This window comes from Rhagoletis zephyria, unplaced genomic scaffold (genome assembly GCF_001687245.7).
Source record: "Rhagoletis zephyria isolate East Lansing unplaced genomic scaffold, Rhagoletis_zephyria_1.1 Rzeph_scaffold_00041, whole genome shotgun sequence".
Lineage (NCBI taxonomy): Eukaryota > Metazoa > Arthropoda > Insecta > Diptera > Tephritidae > Rhagoletis > Rhagoletis zephyria.
This window is the reverse complement of record NW_016157125.1, coordinates 325,499-348,759: the sequence shown is the minus strand read 5'-3', so window position 1 is coordinate 348,759 and position 23,261 is coordinate 325,499. Positions and strand designations below refer to the sequence as shown.

The 23,261-nt window shown below is 38.2% G+C and overlaps 2 protein-coding genes across 2 annotated transcripts in view; one reads left to right on the top strand and one right to left on the bottom strand.

Moving 5' to 3' along the window:
• Positions 1 to 23,261, top strand: part of DIP-epsilon (Dpr-interacting protein epsilon) — a 289,178-nt gene that overhangs the window by 252,196 nt on the left and 13,721 nt on the right. Inside the window, exon 7 of the mRNA XM_017621291.1 lies at positions 14,584 to 14,726. Coding sequence (XP_017476780.1) covers positions 14,584 to 14,726 — 143 coding nt within the window. The remainder of the gene's footprint in view (positions 1 to 14,583; positions 14,727 to 23,261) is intronic.
• Nepl5 (Neprilysin-like 5) lies at positions 6,997 to 10,082 on the bottom strand. Its single transcript, XM_017621288.1, has one exon. The coding sequence runs from the start codon at positions 9,698 to 9,700 to the stop codon at positions 7,472 to 7,474; it is 2,229 nt and encodes a 742-aa protein (XP_017476777.1). The 5' UTR covers positions 9,701 to 10,082; the 3' UTR covers positions 6,997 to 7,471.

Here is a 23,261-nt window from a genome sequence, read left to right as displayed (position 1 = left end):
TTAAATTCACCGCAACTTGCAAAAAAAATAAAAATAAAAATGTCTAAACACAACTTTTTGCCACCAACAGCGCGTTTTCTGCGCATCCTCCTCTTGCACACTACTTTCTTCCTAACACACATCGACAGCGCAACCGTGCGGCCCACAGTCAACGTTAATGTGAAGCAAATGCAGGCAATCGAGAGCTACATGGACCTCAACGAGGACCCCTGCGAAAACTACTACGCCTACGCTTGCGGAAATTGGGCGCAACAGCATTCAAGTGGACAATACACCGAGGCGACCAGCCTCATCGATCACAAAGTGAATAAACGTTTAATCGATTACTTTCAAAGCTATCAGCTGCAAGCCAGCGCAGGCAGCGGCAACCAGACGTACACCGACAAAATCTGGCTGTACTATCGCGCCTGCAAGCGTGTCAACGAACTGCAGCTGCAACGCTACTTGGAACTTGTGCGGCCCAGCGCCCATCTGGATTGGCAGCTGATGCAGCTGGTGCGCGAGCCGAATGCCACTTGGCCGGCACACCGCTTCAACTGGCTATTCACGCTGGCCAAACTGCGACGCTATAGTTTTAGTGGCGCTCTAATTACGCACACGGTTGCGCCGAAGAACTCCAGTGCGTACGTGATTGATTTGGACAAACCAGAAGCGGAGGGTGCGAATAAGCTGCCTAGCTTGGAGGCGATTGCGGTACTTTTGATGCGCGTCGGCGTGCCGAAGTTGCGCGCGCTTGTGGTGGCACGCCAGCTTGCGCAGTTTGAGCAGCAGCTACAGACGCTGCGCGAAATCGAAGATGAGCACGGTTTGCTGGAACTGACGCTACGCGAACTGCAAGAGGATATGCCGCAAGTGCCTTGGCGGCTGTACCTACAACTGGTACTGGGCCATGAGGTCCACTTGGACTATGAGCTGCAAATAAGCAACTGGAATTACTTTGTGGCGCTGGCTGAGTTTCTGAAAAACTCCAAAGACAGTTTGATCTGCAATTACATTATGTTTAAATTCTTGCACTTTCTGGTGCAGGATGGCGCAAGTAGTTTCTCGAAAGTCGACTGCATGTGGGATGCGCGCACAAAACTGGACTTGGCCGTCAACTACCTCTACAGGCAGCAATTCTACAGTGGCGACACGGCGGTAAAGTACGCCGCTGATATCGAGCGCATACTGACGTTGACGAAGCGCGAGTTTGCTGCAAAATTGGACGCTAACACACTGCAGCTGCAGCCTGCACAATTGGGTTATATCAAGCGCAAATTGGCTGCCGTGCGCTTCAATATTGGCAACTTGCCGGCAAGCGTCGACGAGCGCTCGGTTGATGCCTACTATGCGAGTGTGCTTCTAAGCCAAAACGATTACTACAAAAACCATTTGCAGCTGCTGCAATTGCGCGCACGTAAACAACACGCACAACTCATCGCACCACTCTCGCCCGCTGATTACTTCTACATCGGCAGCGGTGAAGATGCACGCAGCTGCACGCCCTACTACTTATTCCGCCAAAATATGATCGTCATTCCCTATGGCATACTACAGCCGCCCATGTTTCACATCGATATGCACGACATACTGAAGTTGGGCCTGCTCGGCTTTGTACTCACCCACGAACTGATGCATAGCTTCGATACCAGCGGCTTGTCTTACGACTATGCGGGTAGTGAACGCGAATTTGGCAGGCATATCGCCAGCAGCGCGCGATTTGAATCGTCGCTCAAGTGCTTACAGCAGAGTGAAACGGTGAGCGTTGATGAACGCATTGCCGACATCGTGGGCCTACGTTTGGCCTTCGATGCGCTTTTCGGCGCCAATTCTTCTTTGTTAAATGCGCATCAGCCGAAATTCACTGCCATTCCGGCGAAACGTTTGTTCTTCTTGAGCTTCGCGCAATTTTTCTGCGGTAATCTGCTTGCAGAGTTCACCGATCATGATGCGGATGATGTGCGTCTGCAGCAGACGTTGTTGAACTTTGAACCATTCGCCGAGGAATATCAGTGCACGTTGGGCGATGCAATGCACCCGGAGCGCAAGTGTCAGCTGTATTAGCTGGAGGGTGGAAATATGAGAAAGGAGCCATATGTATAAGCATATCGCTCATTTACTAATAGTATGCGTTAACCGTTACACCAATGAAGAAAAGTGTGTTTGCATTTAACGCGTCTCTTGAAAAATCCGGGTTTCTGAATTGAGACAGTCTTTTAGTAAATGAGCGATGCAAATGAATGTACAAGGAAGTACAAGGAAGTGGTTATAAATAAATTTGTATAAAATAAGTTGATTTAAGCATATATATTTAATTTTAAATAAATAAATTATAACAATTAACTACAAGGTAATCTTCATAATAATATATTTCATCTAAATCCGTTGAGCCGATTCTGAGTGAAGAGAGGTCCAGCATAATGTCGGTTTTTAATATCATCCACTTTCTAATCACCCTGTACCTACAGGCCAATGTCTTTACTTTGACCTTTCATTTTTGAAATTCCAAAGAACGGTGCAAATCTAATTACCTTCACAAAAAAATTACTTCTCGTATAGTATATACATATATATTTAGAGAGATCGATATGAATTTTCAAAAAGGTGGCAAGCCTAATCAAAGATATTTTCATACTAAAGCTTTCATAAATCTCTTTCGATTGTCATCCATATTTTAAAATTTCATAAAACATGGGTATAGGTTAACAAAATGCAGCTTTTCCTACAGGTAGACATCCTTTTCTACAGTATTTTCAAATTTAAATCGCTTTCGCTTAACATTGCAATGCAAATTTCAATTAACTGATGAATTAGGTTGAATTTGATTTTTCAAACACATGGCAACCCTCCTAAATATGTGCCAGAAATAAAGCCTTTTCATAACCATTACGATTGATTTCCATCTTTTAGTAAGCCATTTAACATATTAAATAATATGAATGTAATTTTAAACACATGGCAACCGTCTTCAAACTTTATAAATGTTCAAACCAAGGACTACTTAACACTCTTTCGTTTAACACCCGTATTTTAATATTTCTTAAATATCGTCTTCGTCTGACATTGTGATAAATATTTTAATATGTAGCAACCGCGTAAATAGCGTTCAGAAATAAAGCCTTTACAAACCCGTTTCGGCTGACATCAATATTTTCATAGTTCATTTAGTTAAAAATTTGAATGTAACTTTTAAAACGGCAGGCAACCCTCTTTAAACACCTCAAAATATTCATAGTGTTCAAAGTAAAGGTTTTTTAATACTCTTTCGTTTGAAATGGTTCAATATTCCATTGTGTATAGGTTAACTAAATTCGACTTTTCAAACAGGTGGCAACCCTCTTCAAAATATTTGCAAACTACACCTTCCTAAACTCTTTTCGTCTGGCGCTTATATGGTGGTGCATATTTCTACTACCTAATTCCCTTAATTCAAATTTAATTGAATTTTTAAACAGGTGGCAACCCTACTACAGTTAAATTAAGGAATAAAGCTTTTCAAAACCATTTCGATTGATACCCATTTTGTAAAAATTTATTTAACTGTCAACTCTTCGAAAAAGTAAAATCTTATTGCCCATATACATACCAAGGCCTTCGCATTTGACACCTGATATTTGAAAATCGAACGATCGAACGATGCCGATCTGATGACCTGGACAAAAAATCCCTTCGCATACTATATATATGTAGATATTCTAGTTTTGAAATCCATTTTCAGTAATCGGTTTTGGAGTAACCTTCAGTCCATGCAACATGAAAATAGGAAAAAATCATAAAAACATTCTAGTAGGTGAAAATAAATAGATACAATTTTACAATGCCTCAAAATTTTCAAATCGATAATAGATTTTGAAGCAGCGATTGCACCGAAAGTGTCTTTTTAAATCTCAATTTCCAGCAATAAGGGCTGACTATTTTCTGGCTTTTAAGAAAGTTTGAGCTAAAAACCCAAAGAATCCTAAGAAATTCTGAGGCATCCCCAAACCTGTCAAAAAAGTTCCCGAAAATCCAGAAATATCCCAAAAATTTCCCAGTGACTCTAAAACCAAGACGCAAAGAATCCGAAATCTTGAAAAATCTCAAAAAACATAAAAAACACTAGGCTATTGATTTTATTACGAGCATCAATGTTTTGAAAATAAAAACCTAACATTTACTATATCTATAGATACGATACATCCGGAATGTCGCCAACGGGCACTGTAGTAATTCGTCCAAAAATTATTCCGATTACCGTAACGTCGACACGAAATGAGTCTGTTCGTGCAAATAACTTAACACCCGCTTGGGAAATCTCTGCTAAGAAGGTTGCTATTTTGGCAACTACTGCGTCCACCATCAGAATATGCGAACCCCCAGAGCGAATATACATAGGTCGTAATTAAGTAGCTGCGTTTGGCTCCTGTGGTCAAGGACCTCAGTCTACACTATTTAAGCGATCATGTATTGTTCAGATGAATGAGTAGACCTTTAGTATGTAATATAATAACACCGTGCGACAGTCAATTTAACACACCAAAATATATTAGCGATAACATGGGCCAAATGTAGTAAAAGTGGGTTTTTTGTCTTTCCCTCTGACGCACAGTGCTTTCTAAGCGGGCAAAAATCAAAAATTTTGTTGTCCAAAATATAGACGTTATCGGTATTGTTGGACGGGTCATTATTTATTAGGCTCTAGTCCCAACCAGAGCACCCACCGTGGTTCGGGGTAAACAAATCAAAATATAAAACATTAATACAAATATTCAGTTCAGCATAATTTAAAGGAGACAAGCCATTTTCTTTGTTTACATTAAGACATACTTAGGAGCCATAATTTTGGCTTTATCGTGCTATAACTAATATATATTGATCATCACTTGTACTACAAAGTTTGTTCCATTATTAATATTAGATAGATTAAGGTAACGATCAAATATCCAAATTAAAATTATTCTACTACGATACTTTCCGTTTAGCTGCCTATTCGATTAGCAGTTTTATTTAGCTGCACTTTTCTAGTACAATGCTTAATTCGGAAGGAGTTTTATTCATTATGAGCGAACCTTTGTCGTTTAACCGCATCGCGAGATTAAAAAATGATTTAGTCTTTCCATTTCAAAATAATCTAAAGACGGTAAGGTTTTAAAAAAAAAAAACACACACAGTTTTAAATATCCGAGTTATCTAATAGATAAATACAAACTCATTTATATATACTTTACTCTGAACACCTCCCATAGATACCTATGTCTGAATACCAAATTTCAAGTTCAAGTGACTTATGCTTCCCAATTTATAGTTAATTAAAAATTCCACGCCTACGGGATGTGCCACGCCTCCTTTTATAAACTCATTCCATACCATGGCTATGTCTGCATACCAGATTTCAAGTTCGTGTGACTTATGGTTCCGAAGTTGTAGCTGATAAACCTTTCAACGAATATGGGATAAACATCGCCCCCTTTCACAAACTCGTTTATATATACCCTCCCATAAGCACCTACCATTGATATGTCTGCATATTAAATTTCAAGTTCGTGGGACTTATCGTTCCGAAGTTATGGCTGATAAACCTTTCAACGAATATGGGATAAACATCGCCCCCTTTCACAAACTCGTTTATATATACCCTCCCATAAGCACCTACCATTGATATGTCTGCATATTAAATTTCAAGTTCGTGGGACTTATCGTTCCGAAGTTATGGCTGATTAAAAATTTCACGACTATGGGAGGTGCCACGCCACCTTGTAGGATCCCAATTTTTTCACCCTATTATAGGCCCCGCAGTCATGGCAATACTCTGTCAAAATTTTGTTCGATTCTGTCCGTCCGTTTAGGCTGCAACGTGGCACATACATACATATTTACATACATACATACATACTTCCACAAATATATAGTAGATATATCCTCCTCTTAGCGTAAAATAATTTATGGGGATGTCTCTGCCACATTGCCACCTATCGTGTAAGTTCCAAGTCCAAATATTTCTTTTAAATTGGCTAAATTGTTTTCTAGATATGAGCCAAATCAGCAAATAAATGTAATTTTTAGGAATATTCTGACCCCAGCGCCACCTAGCGTGCAACTTTTTTGTAGAAGTATTTCTTTTCATATACATTCCAAATATGAACCAAATGGTCCAGCCGTTTAGTAGTTTAGTGACATACAATATAGAGAAAACTCTATGGAATTGTGAAATTGTGACATCTCAGCTTTCTTAATTTTTTGGCAACAACAACAACTAGTTTTGAATTTTTTTTTTATCGAAAAACCTTCCACACAGAAGGTCCAAGAAAGTACTTTTTACAGAATTGAAATCGGTTCAGCCGTTTGGTCAGGCATCGCGTTCATACGAAAAACATTTCATTTTTATATATATAGATAACTGGACGCTTAAATAAACATTAAGGTTTCAAGAATATTTCTATTTTGATTTATTTTGGAACGAATTTCCGTCATCCCTTGTCAAGTTTGGTTTGCAGACAAACCGGTTTCGGCATTGTGCCATCTTCAGTGTCATTTTTCGTTCTGAACGAACGTACTTAATTTTTTTTTTTTTATTAAATTCTGTAGAATAAAAGCAGAATACATTTTTTTGTGCATAAGGACAAGTAGGTATTAAAAATGTCGTTTTAAAATTGTATCCTTGAATATCCTGGAAATCTTGAAATACTTATTTTTGGAAAAATTTAATGTTAAGGACTAATATACACTCGACCAAATCATCGAATTTCCTACTAGTAACGTTATTAGCTAAAAAAAAAAATTTATTAATTTTAAAATTTTATCCTTGAATATCCTGGAAATCTTGAAATACTAATGTTTGTAAAAGTTTAATGTTAAGGACTAATATACACTCGACCAAATCTTCGAATTTCTTACTGGACGCGTTATTAGCTAAAAACAATTCAATTAATTTGAAGAGCTTCATAAAGTCACATTTCTATAAAAAAAATTTCGATTTTTCGAGAAGTTAAAGTATTTTTTTTATTTTTTGCGATTTCGTGTGTAGAACTTTTATTTTTATTTTGAAAAAATTTTCAAAGTAAATTTTTTTTATTTTCACCTTTTTTTGTATCTACATAAATAGTTTTATTAGGCATATTCCAACTCTCTTAGCTAAAAAATTTTAACTAACTTCTACAACACAAATTTTAGTTTTACATTTTTTTTTTGGGCTAAAAATATATATAAGTCGGGCATTTTTGTTTTAAATTCTTTCTACGAATATTTTATCTTTTGTCACATGTTAACAAAATCAATCACTATTAAATGTTTAAGTTCCAGCATTTTGTTGCTTTCTCTCTACTTTACATCAGTACTGTAATGAGAGCAGCATTATTTCTCTCTTGCGCTGTCCACGCACTAATCGTCTTTATTGCCCCGTTCACTTAATTATTTTCATTCTATTGATTCCTTTTGTTTTCGCTATTCTTATTATTTTTTTTGCCTTTTTCAACGACGAAGAAACACACTTGGCCTCCCAGCTCATTCCTTTGTCTCACCACAGCTTACAACGATGTTTCGATTGCATTTTCGCGCGCCGCTCACAACCGAATTCGCGCGAGAATTCCTCAAAGTTCGCCAGCGTCTGTAGAACTCGCAGCTCATCGATTGCATGCTCCAAGTAGGCGGTCTGACGTAGGCTACGTTGCACTTTGCTGCAGAAGAATTGCGCAAAGTTGATGAAGAACAGCTGCTTGTCCGTAAATTGCGGCAACAGTTTGGTCAGCACGCCGCCCCACTCATGCGACACATTGCCATTGAAGTATGTGTCGTAGGCTAGACGGAAACCTTCATAGTCGGCCAACTTCTCATTCAAGCTACGCGAGCCGGTGGCCAACTCGTTCTGCATGCAGCGCAGCCCGTGCATGAAACGCTGATTTGCTGCGATCTCCTCACTGGGTCCCATTATGTTGCCAATGCTATCGTAGTCGATGCCCGACGAGTCGAAGCCGTGCAGCAGCTCGTGCGCGATGCTGAAGCCGAGCACCGAATATTTGAAGATGTCGCGCATGCCGCGATGATAGATGGGCATTTGAAGGTAACTGAAGGGCACAATGATCAAATTCTTGGGCTTCACGTACAACGGCGACGAAGAGCTGCCCACCCAGTCGAACAGCACATAGGAATCATTTTCTGGCGTGCTGAAATTGCTGACAACCACGCTATCCAAACTCTCGTGACTCTTCTCGACGGCCAAGCGCAGCAAACTCAGCTGATTGACATAGAAGTTGTTCGGATCGAGCTCAACGCGTTCGTAGTACTCATCGTAGTACTCCGCTGTAGCCTTGCGCGGCGAGTTGCCTATCTGCAGCTGCATGCTGGTGATTTTCTGCAGTAGCGTATCCACAATTGGGCGTTGCAACTGCAGCCGATTGTCGCTGACGATCTCGTAGAACTTCTGCTGGAGGCTCGCAAAAATCTGTTGCACGTTCTCGTCTGTCTGCGCAGCGTCCTTGTAGTAGTGGCGGCCAATTATGTAGCTCATGGCGAGCGGCATGGCGCGCCGCAAGCTCGAGATGCATTCGTGCTTGGAAATTTCAGCTGGGCCGCGCTGCTTGAGATAGAGCAGGAATTTCAGCATAATGTAATTGCACTGCGTATCCTTGGGTGTGACGGCGAGTAGACGTGCCAAGGCGCGCATGTAGGGTATATTTTGTATGATGACCGTCGTCGCGAGGCTTGTGGAGGGCCCTTTCAGCTGTTTCAACAATTCCAGCCAATTAATTTCTTGCACATATTCCTGTAGGTAGCCGAGCTGCATCTCCTTGGCGCCCTCCTCATCCTCAATTTCGTGCAGCTTGTGCAGCCGCAGTGAAAAAGTGTGCACTTCACGCGCCACCTCGTTAGCCGCGCGCTTAGTTTGACCAATATCCAACAGCAGCTCAATCATTATGCCCTCCTCCGTTGGCTCCGTTTCAGCCAGATTCGGCTTATCCAGATAGATGCTATTGCTACTAGACTCATCCCAGCGCGGCAGCACTTCCTCCTTCAGCAGCACGCCATTCAGCCCATATAAGCGCAACTTGGCAATCGCCATCAGCCAGTTGAAGTGCTCCGCGTGCCACTTCTTGCCGCCATTGCGTGCCAAGATGCACCAGTGTGCGCCATAGCCGGGCTGTATGAGCTGCAAGTACTTCTTCAGATTGTACGGCTTCACCTTCTTGCAGGAGCGGTAGTAGGTGCGCGCTTTCTCGTAAATTAGCGGTTCGCCCGCCGAATCCTCCGTCAAGTACGTTGACGCCGTGGAGCTGGCAGCTGTTGTGCTCGACGAAGAGGGCTGTGGTTCAACAACTAGGTCGCCTACCATGGGGTGTGGTTCCTCCAGCAAAGCGGCGGCACCAGTGACAAAATTGGAAGCGACATCTGTTTGACTGTCGGTGTATGTGGCTGTGGCGGCGGTAGTTGTGCTGCTGACCGCATTGATGGCACTGGCGTTCGCCTGGCGCCGCAGCAAATGTTCCAGCTTGCGGTTTAGCTCATAATCTAGCAGGCCGAGCGTATCGCCGAAATCCAATTGCTCGATGTGCTGTTGCGGCCAGTGGCCACAAGCGTACTGATAGAAATTTTCGCATGGTCGCGCCGTTGTGTCCATGTAATTTTGGATATTCGTTGCCAAAATTTGATTCACATTGCCGCCATGACCAGACGGCCGGCTGCAATTGGTTGGCGTAGTGCGCCAAATAATGGACGCGAACAATGTGCAAATAATGCTTAATTTAAGCATTTCGCACGATGGAAAGCTACGAACACACACACACACGTGTAGCGAATGAGATACGTTTGAAATTAAATTCTCAGTCGGTCATTCACTTTGTTTGCCAAAAATAAAAAAAAAAACTTTGAATTAGTAAAAATTAGGCAATTGTATAGAAATTGCAGTTTTTTCTATTTTCGAAGCGAATCTTTTTATTCCTCAAACTACACCGCTTGCACGCACTCTTAACGCTCAACTAATGCCGTGTGCTTGTCCGATTTGGGCCGCTACGTTCAGCTAATGGCGAGTAAGCGAAGTGACACCTATTCGCGACGACGCTTTAATCTCGCTGATCCCGCCGCCGCCGGTCAGTGTCATTGTGATTTCGTTTAATCTGCTTTTATTTTGATTCAGCGCTTTTTTTTTATTGTATTGTTTGCGCAAAAATGTTGCCTTTTATTGTTCGCGAATTCGCATTGTGTTCCATTTTCGCTACAGTTGTTTGTTTTCTTCTTTATTTACAAGTACAAGTAAATTTGTAAAATACTTTTTTGTATGTATTTAGTTTACTTTTGCGATCAATCTACATTCAATGTTCTCTCATATTTTTTTACGCGCTCTGCTTATCTACGTCTTTTACGTCTTAATCAGTATCAGCTATGGTCATAGGTGGAGCGTCAAAACTGTTGAAGATTAACCTAAATAATATTAGAAAACAAAAGTCTATTTTAAATTATTATAAAACCAAAGAAGAATATAAATATATGTATATATAAAATTTTTCTATACGTCATATTTAAGGCCCGAGTACTGCCAGCGCTTCCACATTTCGGATGACAAAACATTTTTTGTACATAATGATGTATTTTGTAAGGAACTTCCGCCATCCCTTACAGATGTGGTTTATCATCCCTTACAGATCGTCCCTTAAACGGTGTTCACATGTGGCGTTTTTCCAGGCAATTTAAGAAGCGATTAGTTGAATCAAATGTTGGCTGCCCCAACTTCATTGGAATCGATTACTTGAAAGGCCGTTCACACCAGGCGATTGTTGCTTCCAACTAAAAGTTACCTGTAGAATCTTCTCGTGTGAACACCGTATTACAGATTTCGTTTGTGCAGTTCAACGCCATTTTTTGTTTTCATTCTTCTACATATAATCTCGTAATGAGCTCTGAAATTCCATCCACGCACAGGCTACCCCTTCCAGCTGTTGATTGCTTTCCTGCATCCGTAATTCCTACCTCACCTCTGCAATTTTCAACAATGATGCTAGATTTTTTCACTACCTATATATGTATGTGTGTAGTATCTCTGAACAATTAATGGTCCCTCGTACCTAACATATGTAGTCTAATTTGACCAGATTTGAACTTTTAAAAGTCGCAAAGTGCACTACTTGTTATCGAAAAATTATTTGCAATCGATACATTATTTGTTATCGGCACATTATTTGCTATCGATACCATATTTATTATCAACATTTTTTTTTGTTATCTACATTATGTTTCCTATCGATATATTTCTTGGTACTGATGGGTTATTATTATAGATGAACTTTTTGTTATCGATATGTTTTTGTTAACGCTATAAAATGTATTATCGATACCGTATTTTTTACCAATACATACATACATACATACATCTGCTTTTGCTTAAGGTTATATTTTTTGCCTTTTTTCAATCTAATTAATATTTTAGATCCCTACCTCTACCCCTGTTCTAATTACATTTATGTTGTTCTGTTTTCCTCTATCTTCAATTTTATCTCTATACTCTGTCGATAGCAAAATCGATAGTAACATCCAATAAAATATCGATAACATCCATTAAAATATCGATAACAAAATCAATGACAAAGTCTATAAAAATTTCAATAGCAAAATCGATAATAATATTAGCAGCAAAATCGATAAAAATATTGATAAAAATATTGATTTTATAATCGATAAAAATATCGATAACAAAATCGATAAATAATCAATAACAAAGTCGATAACAAAATCGATAAATAATCGATAACAAAACCAATAAAAATATCGACAACAAAAACGTTAAAACTATCGATTACAAAATCGATAAAAATTTCGATAGCAAAATCGATAACAAAACCGATAAAAATATCGATTATTAGTTTAGAAGTTTCAGCCCCAACCATTTCCGTTGCACCATTCCCGTGTGCAATTTCCGTTGAATTTGCCAATTTATTCCCAACCAAGCGCCGCTAAAGAAGCTTCACTTCAAAAATAAATCGATAAACCACTGCACATAATGAGTTAAATTTTAAAACCTACTACAAAAGGTGTTAATTCTAACGTGGCAGCTTTTCGAGCTTTAAGATGAGATTGTGAAGCCCATTAACATCCAATCGAAAAAAATTGCTGTATTATATAAAATCCAAGTGTGGTCAGAGATCCGAATTGGTCGATTCCTCGGCGTTTTGAGCATTCGGCTTATTTGGTATTCGGACCTACAAATATGTGTAACCAGTGCGTTTAAAGGCGAACACTACCACCACACAAAAGTAAGCTGACCATTTACAGCGCCGTAGATACTTCGTTTAGAAGTACCAGTATCATAATTTTCGTGCCGGCGTTGTCAAGCGGTAATCAAAATTTGACATATTTGTACTTTTTTTTTTTAGCAAAGCGAGGGGCAAATAAACTTCCAGCTCTGGCTCACTCGAAAGCTAACATTCGCCATGTCATAACCGAGCCACCGCCCAGTGAGTAACAGAAAGTGGTCAAAATTTAACTCAAAAAGCATCAACACTAAAATAAAATTTTCGAAATTCCCATTTTTGCATTATTCTCTGACATTAATACATTTTTATCAAGGGCATAGATTACTTGACCAACAATGATTCGGCGAATTTATGGCGCTTACTATAATCTCTCCCCTACTGCAATATTTTCTTAATTTCGATTACTCGTTGTAAAGCATCCTTTACTTTGAGCTCGCACTATATAAGAATGTACTATGTAAGCTTTAGACCTTCTCAGAATTAGTTGCACATTCATATAAATGTACATACATATGTATGCCATTAATCTTTTCAATTCAATTTAAAGAGCATATAAAAGCATCTATTTCTCAGTGACAAACGACGATTGTTTATTATTTCAACTATTCAATGTCGTAGTAGAAATCTATTAGTAGCTAAATTCTACACCCACACAACCTTATCTTTTTTAGCGGTGTATTGCAGCAGATAGGTTCATAAAACAGCAAAGCAAAAGTGGCTCGAAGTCGAAGCAGCACCAGTAGCGTGAGCGATTTGGTTCATATTATGATTTGCAAAGTAAATAATCAATAGAAACTTTTTGGAAACAAATTTGATGATGATTTGATGATTTGCAAAGTAAATAATCAATAGAAACTTTTTGGAAACAAATGTAAATTACTCAATTGAAAATATTTACTAAATCACTTACAAGGCCATCTAACAGCACTGCCCTAGTACTGAGAATGCTATCAAAAAGTTGTCTAGGTCTGAAACTTTATTAGCTGCTAGTAAACCTTGCGAGAATAATGCAAAGAAGTAGGGCAAATACATAACACTTGCTTTTGATGCTCAAGGAATGATTTTTTTGTTTTGTTTCTTCATGTTTAGCATCCTTATTTACAGTCGGATCGAAACTGAATGGTTGGGTAGGTGGAGGCGTCATCCGCGAAGAACTCTCCATCAAGCTGACATTCAGGCTACCGTATCACCAAGCAGAGGCATTGGGTAACTCTGCCATTAAGCTCAATTGGCCGGCCTATGGGCTGGCAAGGCAGGAAATCCTTAAAGAATTGCTCCCGGTTGGAGGAAATCTGGGTGCTCCCTTGACCTCTTCTGGTCTACTACTGGACAGATGGGCATTTAGTCAGCTCAGCGTGCGCTAGGCGAAGAGCTTGGAATACAAGGTGGCTAAATCCGTACGGCCGAATGTAGATCAGAGGCCATCCAGGGAGCTATTGAGGCTAAGCGAGTTATACCTCACGCTACTCGTGGGAGATCTAACTGGTCATTGCGTGATAGGTAAGCATACAGTAAGGCTGAATATCATCGATGACCCTTATTGTACTAGCTGCATGGAGGATGGTTATTTAGGTCGAATCATCTCAACACCAGCTGCTCTGGTGACCTGCCCGAGCAGACCTAAGGTTCAAACACCGCGGGTCGAATTTCTTCCACACTTCCGATGCTAAGAATGGAATGTATCTTTCCCCCTCCTCCTCCTCCTCTTAAGGGAACCACAATGGATAGCATAAATAGTTGTCTAAGTATGCGTCCACAGTTAAGGGAGGCCCATTAACCTAACCTAGCATCCTTATTTTATTTTGTATCTATTTTTCTACTGCAAGTGGAATTTATGCCCACAAAATTAGAATCCTCTGGCTTGTTGGCACTTCTGAATACACAATCACCATTCATAAAGGCGTTGAAAAACTCAATACCATTTTATTGTAATAAATTCATAGACGGTGTTTGTACATACATATATACGTACATACATGCCTCTTATCACCTTGACCTTGAGATCACTTAAAAAGCATTCTTATCATCTTTAAAAATTGTCATAGAAAGTGCAATAAAAACATTGAAATGTAAATGTGAATTTACAAATATAAACTCATGCAGAAGAGACGTGGTATGAAGATGAATGAATTGAACTCAGTAAAAATAGAAGAAAACAAGGCTCTTAAATTTTTTCTTTTGCTAAAAGACATGTATCTAAGCAATAAAGATTTTCTAAAAAAAAAAATACGGCCAAAGAAAAAATTCCCTTCACAAACTGGTGTACGCTCCTTTTAGAGCTAATATTTTTTTAATGAACTTTATTACTTTTGCATTTGAATTAAAAAAAAAAAAATACTATTTTGAGAATTTTTAAATGCAATCAATCTTTCTTTCAATTTACTTTCAGAACCGAAACTTTTGCTGGTAATCCCTCATATAAAGCAACCATGCGTCTAACCATAACACATGTGCAGAAAAGCGATTATGGCAGTTACAAATGTGTAGCGAAAAATCCCAGAGGAGAAATGGATGGCACTATAAAGTTATACAGTAAGTGAAAAAATATGTAAATTTTTTTATGAAAATGTGTTCAGCGCTGCCGTTTTGGAATAATTTTATCAAAATTGGTAATTTTTCTTTTTCTTTTTCGTTTGCTAAGAAGACACACTGTTCCTGTATTAGTTAAAAGTTCACTAAAACGTACGATAAAAATTGAAAATGCTACTTGGCTCGTTATCACCGACATACGTAACCAAAATCCAATTTCACCAAAATCGTATCAGCCTTTTTTTGCGAAATATTGACGTTCAAGAATTGCAATATTATAAAAATTTCACAACAAATTTTTGTTCTCATATTTTTTTTTTAATTCATTGGGTATAATTAAGATAACAGTTATAAGTAACTATATGAACAGCCCTTGGCTCTTTAACATATAATTCTTTTGCAGAGAAATCGTTAATAATGTATTTCTTGTTTTGATTTACAGTGCTATCTGGGTCGAGTGAACTAATTAATGCAAGACCAGTTCATAAAATGCAGATTGTTCACTATATCCAGATTGAGTTTTTTGTTCTTTAAAATCAATTTTATTGCGCAGTACGTCTTTTGAAGTTAAATTTTTAAGAACTCTGAAATGTCGTCTTTTGCCTCAGCTAATGCCAAAACATGTTTCCTGTTGTTGTTCTATCGTTGTCGTCAAGCTCTATTAGCGGTAGACCCTGGAAGCGTGTAGCCTCGATGGGGTCTGTCCATAAGGCCAGAGGCGTTAGCAGGGTGGGGTTCAGTGGGTATGCGAAGAGATGCTGCGAGTAATGGGGCTTCTCTCCGAATGCGGGGAACTCATTTGGCACATCTGCATTTATTCTGCTCAAGTATGAGTTCAACCTGCTGCAGTAGCCAGATCGAAGTTGGGCTATGGGGTCCGAGTCTCCCGAGGCAGACGAAGCTCTGTCTCGTCCACGTCTGGTGGTTGCGTTCCCAGAACGGCATACACAGATCGAGAGTCTATATAACTGTCGGTAGTCTGTTGGGTACAGAGGTAGTTTTTTGAACCCCCGGACTTCGTCCGTCAGTTCATAAAGATGCCTTGTGACGTGCCGTCGCGAGGGTTCTTCCGCAAGAAGATGTCTGTTCGGGTACCTAACACGATGACACCCTACTAGGAATTGCTTGCAGAGCATTGTGTTATGCTCCTTAATCGGGAGCATATTGGCCTCGTTGCGCAGGTGATGTTTCGGCAACATCAAAAGGCATCCTGTCGCTGTCTGACTGCCGTGTTTTGGCAAGTCTGCAGTTTCATCCACTGCGTCCTATTAGTCCCCGATAACCACACAGGCGTTGCATAATTCAGAACCGGGAACTTTGTCTTAGGGGAGAGGGTTAGGCTCCGTGCAGGGACGAAGCGAGAAAGCTCGGTGAAATAACCATTATCGAGCAATCGTCAGCATAAGAGATGTAGGCTTAACGTGATTTCCTGCCAACGGCTTTAACCACGGTGCCCGCATTTGGCACAACGGATTAATTTTTGCATTAATCACTGCCCTGAACTGCAAGCACTTCAGTACCAATTGGCAGTATGTGGTGGACACACTTACCACCTTGGTAGGGCCGAGGCCTACCTAAACCTCTGACGTTCTCTGGATCACGACATCTGGTTGCAATGCAACTCCACATTGAACCATTGCTGGTTCTACCCGCATTTAGGTATTAAACCACAGCCACCACGATACTCCCCAAAGGGGCCGTACCCATGAACAGACCGGAGTAATGCTCGCCGGTGAGATTAGCTGGACTAGCTCAACTCACCCTGACCCACTTAACTGACTCAGCTCACACTAGAACGACTTACAAGACTACTTCACTCCACATTCATACTCAGTCTTGCTCGTCTCACAAGTCTAATCGCCTCGCTCGTGGGCACCCTCCACATCCAGGAGCGGTGACACGGCTCAGCTTTCGCAACGGATCGAATTGCTCAACTTGCGCACAACTTTTTCACCATTTCCATTTCTAGTCATGTAAGCCATGCCAGTGTTTGCCTTGGCTGCCTTACAAGCCTTGCTTGTGTCACCAGTTTTGCTCGTCTCGCCGACGAGCACACTCCGGGGGCATCTGTTCCCCGTGACACCATTTTTAAAGTCTTTGGTATGACTTTCGAAAGCAAATGGCTCTTCTCCCAAATGAACCATACCACCGATTCAGGATTGGTAGCCTTTGACTGGGGTACCCGGGATTGTGACACCCGTAGCCTCGCAAAGCGAAACCCCCCTGGGTTCGTTGGTACGGTAATCTCCACATCGGAATCTGCGTAAGCACCTGTCCTACACAGGTTCCCATGCGAAGCATCCCTGTTAGTTCATGCCGACATGGAAACCCCTAAGGGCCCCCATGTCACCACTTAAGTTCTAGCCCCGCGACAAGGACAGCAACGTTTCACTTCGACTTACTTTTTTCCCAATAGTATTTTTCTTACACATTGTGCATATAATTATTTTCTGTTTTCTTCATGACTTCGGTAATACGACATGGTGTATTATATATTTGTAAATAAAAAACTCAACTTGCCTACACACACTTTCAGTCCCGGAATGTATTATACAGTTACTTATTATATCAGAATGTATTAAAACGCTAACAATATTTATTAAAAATAAATCAAAACAAGAAATACAACATTAACGACTTTTCTGCAATAGAGTTATGAGGTAACGAGCCAAGGGCTGTTCACATAGTTACTTATAACTCTTATCTTAATTATATCCCACGAATTAAAAAAAAAAATATGAGAACAAAAGTTTGTTCTGAAATTTTTATAATTTTGCAATTCATGAATGCCAATATTTCGCAAAAATAAGCTGATACGCTTTTAGTGAAAATGGATTTCCTTTACGTAACGAAACAAGTTGCTTTTTCAATTTTCACGTACGTTTTAGTGAACTTTTAATTAATTCAGGAACAGTGTGAAGAGTAGATCCTCCCCTCACTTAACTGAATATGGGCTAATTGTGATTCAACATTAGGGAAGGACTTTTCTTTTCTTTTCAAATATAAACATATAAGAAGAACAGGTAATGCTAGAAGTTTCACAGAGCGAAAAGTTGTACCAACGTTCATTGTCCACTAGTGGTAGAATGGTGTGATCAAAGATCTACGGCAATCAGTAATAGTCGAATTCTGTATCGGTGACAAAAATTTTGTAACTCACAAATTTAGGCATTTTTTATTCACTTCTTCTATATTATTTCTTACAATTCCTTGATTGACTTTGCCCCAATGAAATTGTTTTTCAATGAATAATAATTTAAGATTTTGGATAAGAAAATTCATTAAAACTAAATTTTCGTAATTATGTGTGGCTTGATATTTATTTTCTCTGAAAGTGCAATGATTCTTCATCGCCCTCATCGTTCTCACCAGATGGGAATGTTCTCTATCGAAATTTTCTTCCAATTTTGCAAAATTTACTTATGGCTTCATCAGTTTGAAACCCACATTTGGCGTTGCTGTTTCGGCGCTCACGACGACATACGCTTCGCTGCGCCTGAAACGCATATTTGTGCTATTACACATTCCCAAAACTTTTTTGGACTCATCCATACAAAAGAACATAGATGTATCTAGGGTCATTTATTTAAGTAGGTTTTAAAACGAATTTGCCCTTTCGACAAAAAAAAAAAATGCTGTGAAGGGCAGCTAAATTTTAAAACTTGCTTGAGAAAACGGCACTTTAACAGCTTTATAAAGTGAGTTTTAAATAAAATATGCTCGATTCATAAAGCATTTAACGTCTTCTTTATTTTTTATGAATGTGGATGGTAGTCAATATGTTTTCGAAGTTACATATTAAGAAAGTATAGACTTTGTCATGCAAAATTAATTAACATTCATATAACACGCGCACTTTCTTCAAAAGTTTACTAATTCAAAATTGGTGATACTGCGCGCGAAAAATATTCAAAGGCTTTTTGAATTTGAGTAAGATTTCTCCAATACCTTTTTTTTTTTTTTGATACCCATATTTTAATATTTAAAATACTGTATCACTTGAACTTAAATAAATTTTTCAAATAGGTGGCAACTCTCTTCAAAAGTACTTTCGAAAGCATACTTTCTGAAACCTCTTTAGTTTGACACCCATTTATTTCGTCAATCGCATTGAATTAAATCAAACAAGTGGCAACCCTACTCGAAAATACTTTCGGCCGAAAATGTCCTAAATCTCTTTAGTTTGATACCCGTATTGTATATTTCACTTATCTTATCGATTAAATTAAATTCAATAAAATTTATCAAACAGGTGGCAACCCTACTCAAAAGTATTTTCAACTGTAAGCCTTCTTAAACCTCTTTCCCGCGACACCCACATTGGACTGTTTACTTTATTTTATCGATTTACTTCAATTCAAACTTTCAAACAGGTGGCAACTATCTAAATTTATTTCCATTCAAGCCATCCGGGCGAACAAAAAAAAGAAAGATATTCAACTGGGTCAATTTTTATACCTAAATAATTTCGTTTTTTGTTATTTTTTGGTATAATAAATCATAGTAAACGATTTTTATTGAGCTTGAGGTCATTTTACTATACATAAGATTGAGCGCCGATTGCCTGAAAAGTAGGGCGTGGGATTTTAACTTTATGATATCTGATTGCTCCCAATCTCTGGGATTCAGTGTCTTCGGATACGAATTTGGTAAATATATCTAGTGATTTCGTAATAAATAAAAAAATTTAAGTTGACTTAGTTATTGGATATGCAATGAGCTTTCATACAGAAATCAGCGTATTTGATTATTTTACTTCCCAAGAATAGGCGAAATAATTATGTATGTATGAACATTAGGGCGGTCCAAAAAAAAAAAGTTAAGTCGGAATTTTATTGCTTTCACCCCCCAGGATTGTTCTATATCGAAAAATATTCCCCTATTTTTTTTTTAAATAAAAAATATATTTAGAGGTCGCTCAAAGCGCTTAAAGTTTTCTATGCGTTTTATATGGGGAACAAAACTTTTTGCAGAAATGGTATAGAATTCTTGAAAATCAATATTTTTCGATAGAGAGACTCTGCTTCTCTTCAGTATACTTACAATATTAATAGCAAATTTTTTATTTTAAAATTTTTAAATACTAAAGATTGCATTTTCTGGTGTTTTAGTTGACCTATAAAATATATTTTGTTACTATGAAAAAATTATTAAGAAAATAATTGGGTATTATTATTGGGAATCTCCTGGTGAGAAACAGAGTTTTCCGATCGAAAAATATTGATTTTCAAGAATTCCATATCATTTCTGCAAAAAGTTTTTTTCCTCATATAAAATGCATAGAAAACTTTGAGCGCTTTGAGCGACCTCTAAATATATTTTTTAATTAAAAAAAAAGTAGGGGTATATTTTTTCGATATAAACAATCTTAGGGCGTGAGAGCATAAAACTTCCGACTTTACTTTTTCACATGCATGTTTGACACAACCCTAATGTACATAGATGCCTCAACAAGCGACCCAATAAAATAAAAGAGGGTCCTTTAATTTTATTTTCGCAAGGTGGAAATTTATAAATCTATTGCTTGATTCGTTGACTGAAACTCGGAAAGGTGGAGAACGTGGCCCATTTAACCTGTCAAGCAGAATTCATTATTCGAAGGCACGCCGTAAATACAAGCTGCTCTGTTGAACTAAACTTTTCATCATTTCTAAAAGCCAAGGAGGCTATCACTTTAAGAAGTGGTATATTAAAAGTAATGCTAATGAAAACTAGTTCTTAGTTGCTCTTTTTTATTTTTATCATGGAAAGCCTATTTACGCTTTTCATGCTTTGCAAGTGGAAGGTTCTTATGATTCCTTAACGTAATCTATTATTTTGTTTGACTACTTTAATTGAAACGAAGTATTTCCTATTAAACAAATGCTAATCAGCTAAGATTTCCAGTTAAGCTTTCACTTTTTGCTGTCTCAAATTTTACAAATAGCTGTCATAAACCTAATGAGAGTTAATCTACTTGCTATTAATTTTTTTCGATTGTGGACTTTTTGTTCAACTCCTACAAATTTCAAGTACAGGTGTGTAGATGCTTAACTGCATATTTACATATGTACATATGTACGTGCATATGTCTAACCAAGTTTATAGAAAATACGCCACTGCAATATGTATTCAAACATTTTTTTCATTTGTTAATTGGTGAACATATTTGCGGTTGGCGAACATCATTACCATTGATCCATTTCTACCATTTTTTCTTCACTTTTTTTTTTTGTTAATGCCAGATAAACTATATATTGAAAAAATAAATGATAAAAGCTTACTACACAGAAGGGAAAAATTCAATTATCCCTAACGGCAGTTGAGCAATGAGTTTTGCCCAACCACAATATGTAGCACCAATGTAAAGGGAAAGTTAACAAAGAGGGGAGAATAAAAAACCTCAACGATTTAGTGGAGTGTCACACAGCGGTTACTGGTAAAAACGTAAAGCAATTAAACGATAAACCATTCAGTTTTTATGCATAACGGGAAGCTAAATACAGTGAAACCTACATACGCATTTTTTTTGTTATACATACAAATTTAACTGTGTGTAAATATGTTTGCACTGTGCACTACCTGCGTTTGATGTACCTATGTACGTATCTCTCTACTCTTTACAGTTAACTGTCAGCCACAAACTGCTTCTAGCAGTTGTTTTTAAATTGAAAATGCGCTCAGTTCTTCCAGTCCATTGAGTTATACGCTTGTGTTTTTTTTTATTTCCAACTCTTAGTATCATTGATATGCCACATATTGTGGCAGCTTGAGCGCACTTGAAAGGCTTGAAAAGTTGCGAAACAGACTCACCTCATTAAGGATGGCAAAAAACCAAAAAGAACGCAATGAAGTGCAAACTACATTTACAATTTTTATGGAGAAGTTTATAAATTCAGATACTTGCCGGATATTTTAGACAAAAAATAGCGCTTAGTAGTTATCGTTCTTTATTATCTTTTCCTTTTTTATTTGAAGTTTCAGTCGACAATTTTTTTTTTTGGTCGTAGAAATCATTTTGAAAATTAGCGAATATGAATATAATGCAATCCTTATCGATATCGATAAATTTATCGATAAAAATTTCGATTGCATTATCGATAAACATTTCGATTATATTATCGATAAACATATCGCGTAAAAATTTAAACTGATACCAATTAAAATATCTCAATAAACACAGGTAATGTTATTGTTACATGTATGTATGTAGGTATCGATCTCAGATTTCGATAGTAGTGTCGATAGCAGTGTCGATAGTAATGTCGATAAAAAAGTCTATATTGATCGGAAATAAACCATCGACAATAAGGTTTTTAAAAACATCGCTATTGATATTGTTACATGCGCATATGTACGTTAGTATCGATATCAGCAGCTTTGTAAATTTGTTTATTTTTTTTTTTAATTTTGGGCCCTCTTAAGCTAACTCATCACTCCATTATTGCATTTTTCAGATGCTTACGAGACCTTAAAGCAGATATTAAGCCTTGTCTCCGATATTTCTCACCACATTCAGCACCAGCAGCAGCACCCGTACTTCACTCCAAACTTTGCAATTCTTCGCTTACACCACTTAGCCCCTACTTTCATTGTACCTTCTCTATTCAATTGAAGATTTTTCGTTGTTTGTTTTTATTTCAGCCACTATACCGCATTTTATGTCCACATCGTCGCCAACGTTGCCGTTTGGCATTTTACTTATTTTATTACATTTATTCCAATCGCTGCTCCTTATTCGATGCAACACTACCATGAGTTCTGGTAATAAATCCTTTTTTAGCTCTTTTCAACACACACACTTAATAAATTTTTATTTGCATATACACATGCATGCACATACATACATACTTGCCTGCTCGCAATGGTGACCCTACTGTCGACTACCAAGTCCAACAGGTTCTGCTTACTTGCCCGCTTACTTTCCTTCATTCACCTCATTCTCACTTGTTGCAATGCGTGGATTGTGAAAATATCCCAGTACTGCCATTAAATTTACTGAGCTGTAGCCAATGAGGAGGTGTTGAGCTATGAAAAGAAAGAAAAGGGTAAAGAAAAACAAAAACAAAACGAATGGCAGTGCAAAGGAATCAATGCACTTTCACACCTAAACCCATTCGTATGCCATTTGGCCTGCAGTGCCATTTTGTCGTAATTTATGCTGCTTCTTTTTAAGTACCTTCCTGTTGCTATGCTTCCGTTTGCTGTAAAACGTAGAGCTCTAGGGAATTTTTTCAATACCCTCCTGTCAGCACAAGGATTTCGTAGTTTTTGTGCGAGAAGTTATTTGGAAGAGGTAGTGATTTTCCTATCCCGAAAAATTGTTTGCTATAGGAACTTATTGAATATTGAAAAGTTTTTTGTTCAACACACTTTTGAAAAGTTAATATGAAATATTGGAAAATTATACAGTAGCTAATTTATGGCGTTTTAAATGATGTTGATGTTCAGTGGAATGGTTGTGGGTCATAATAGATTTTTATGGGGAGTAGTATGGAAATTAGAAAATGAGAAAGTTCGGCCCTCTGATTTTTTTTTAGCACAAGCAAGTGCATGAAT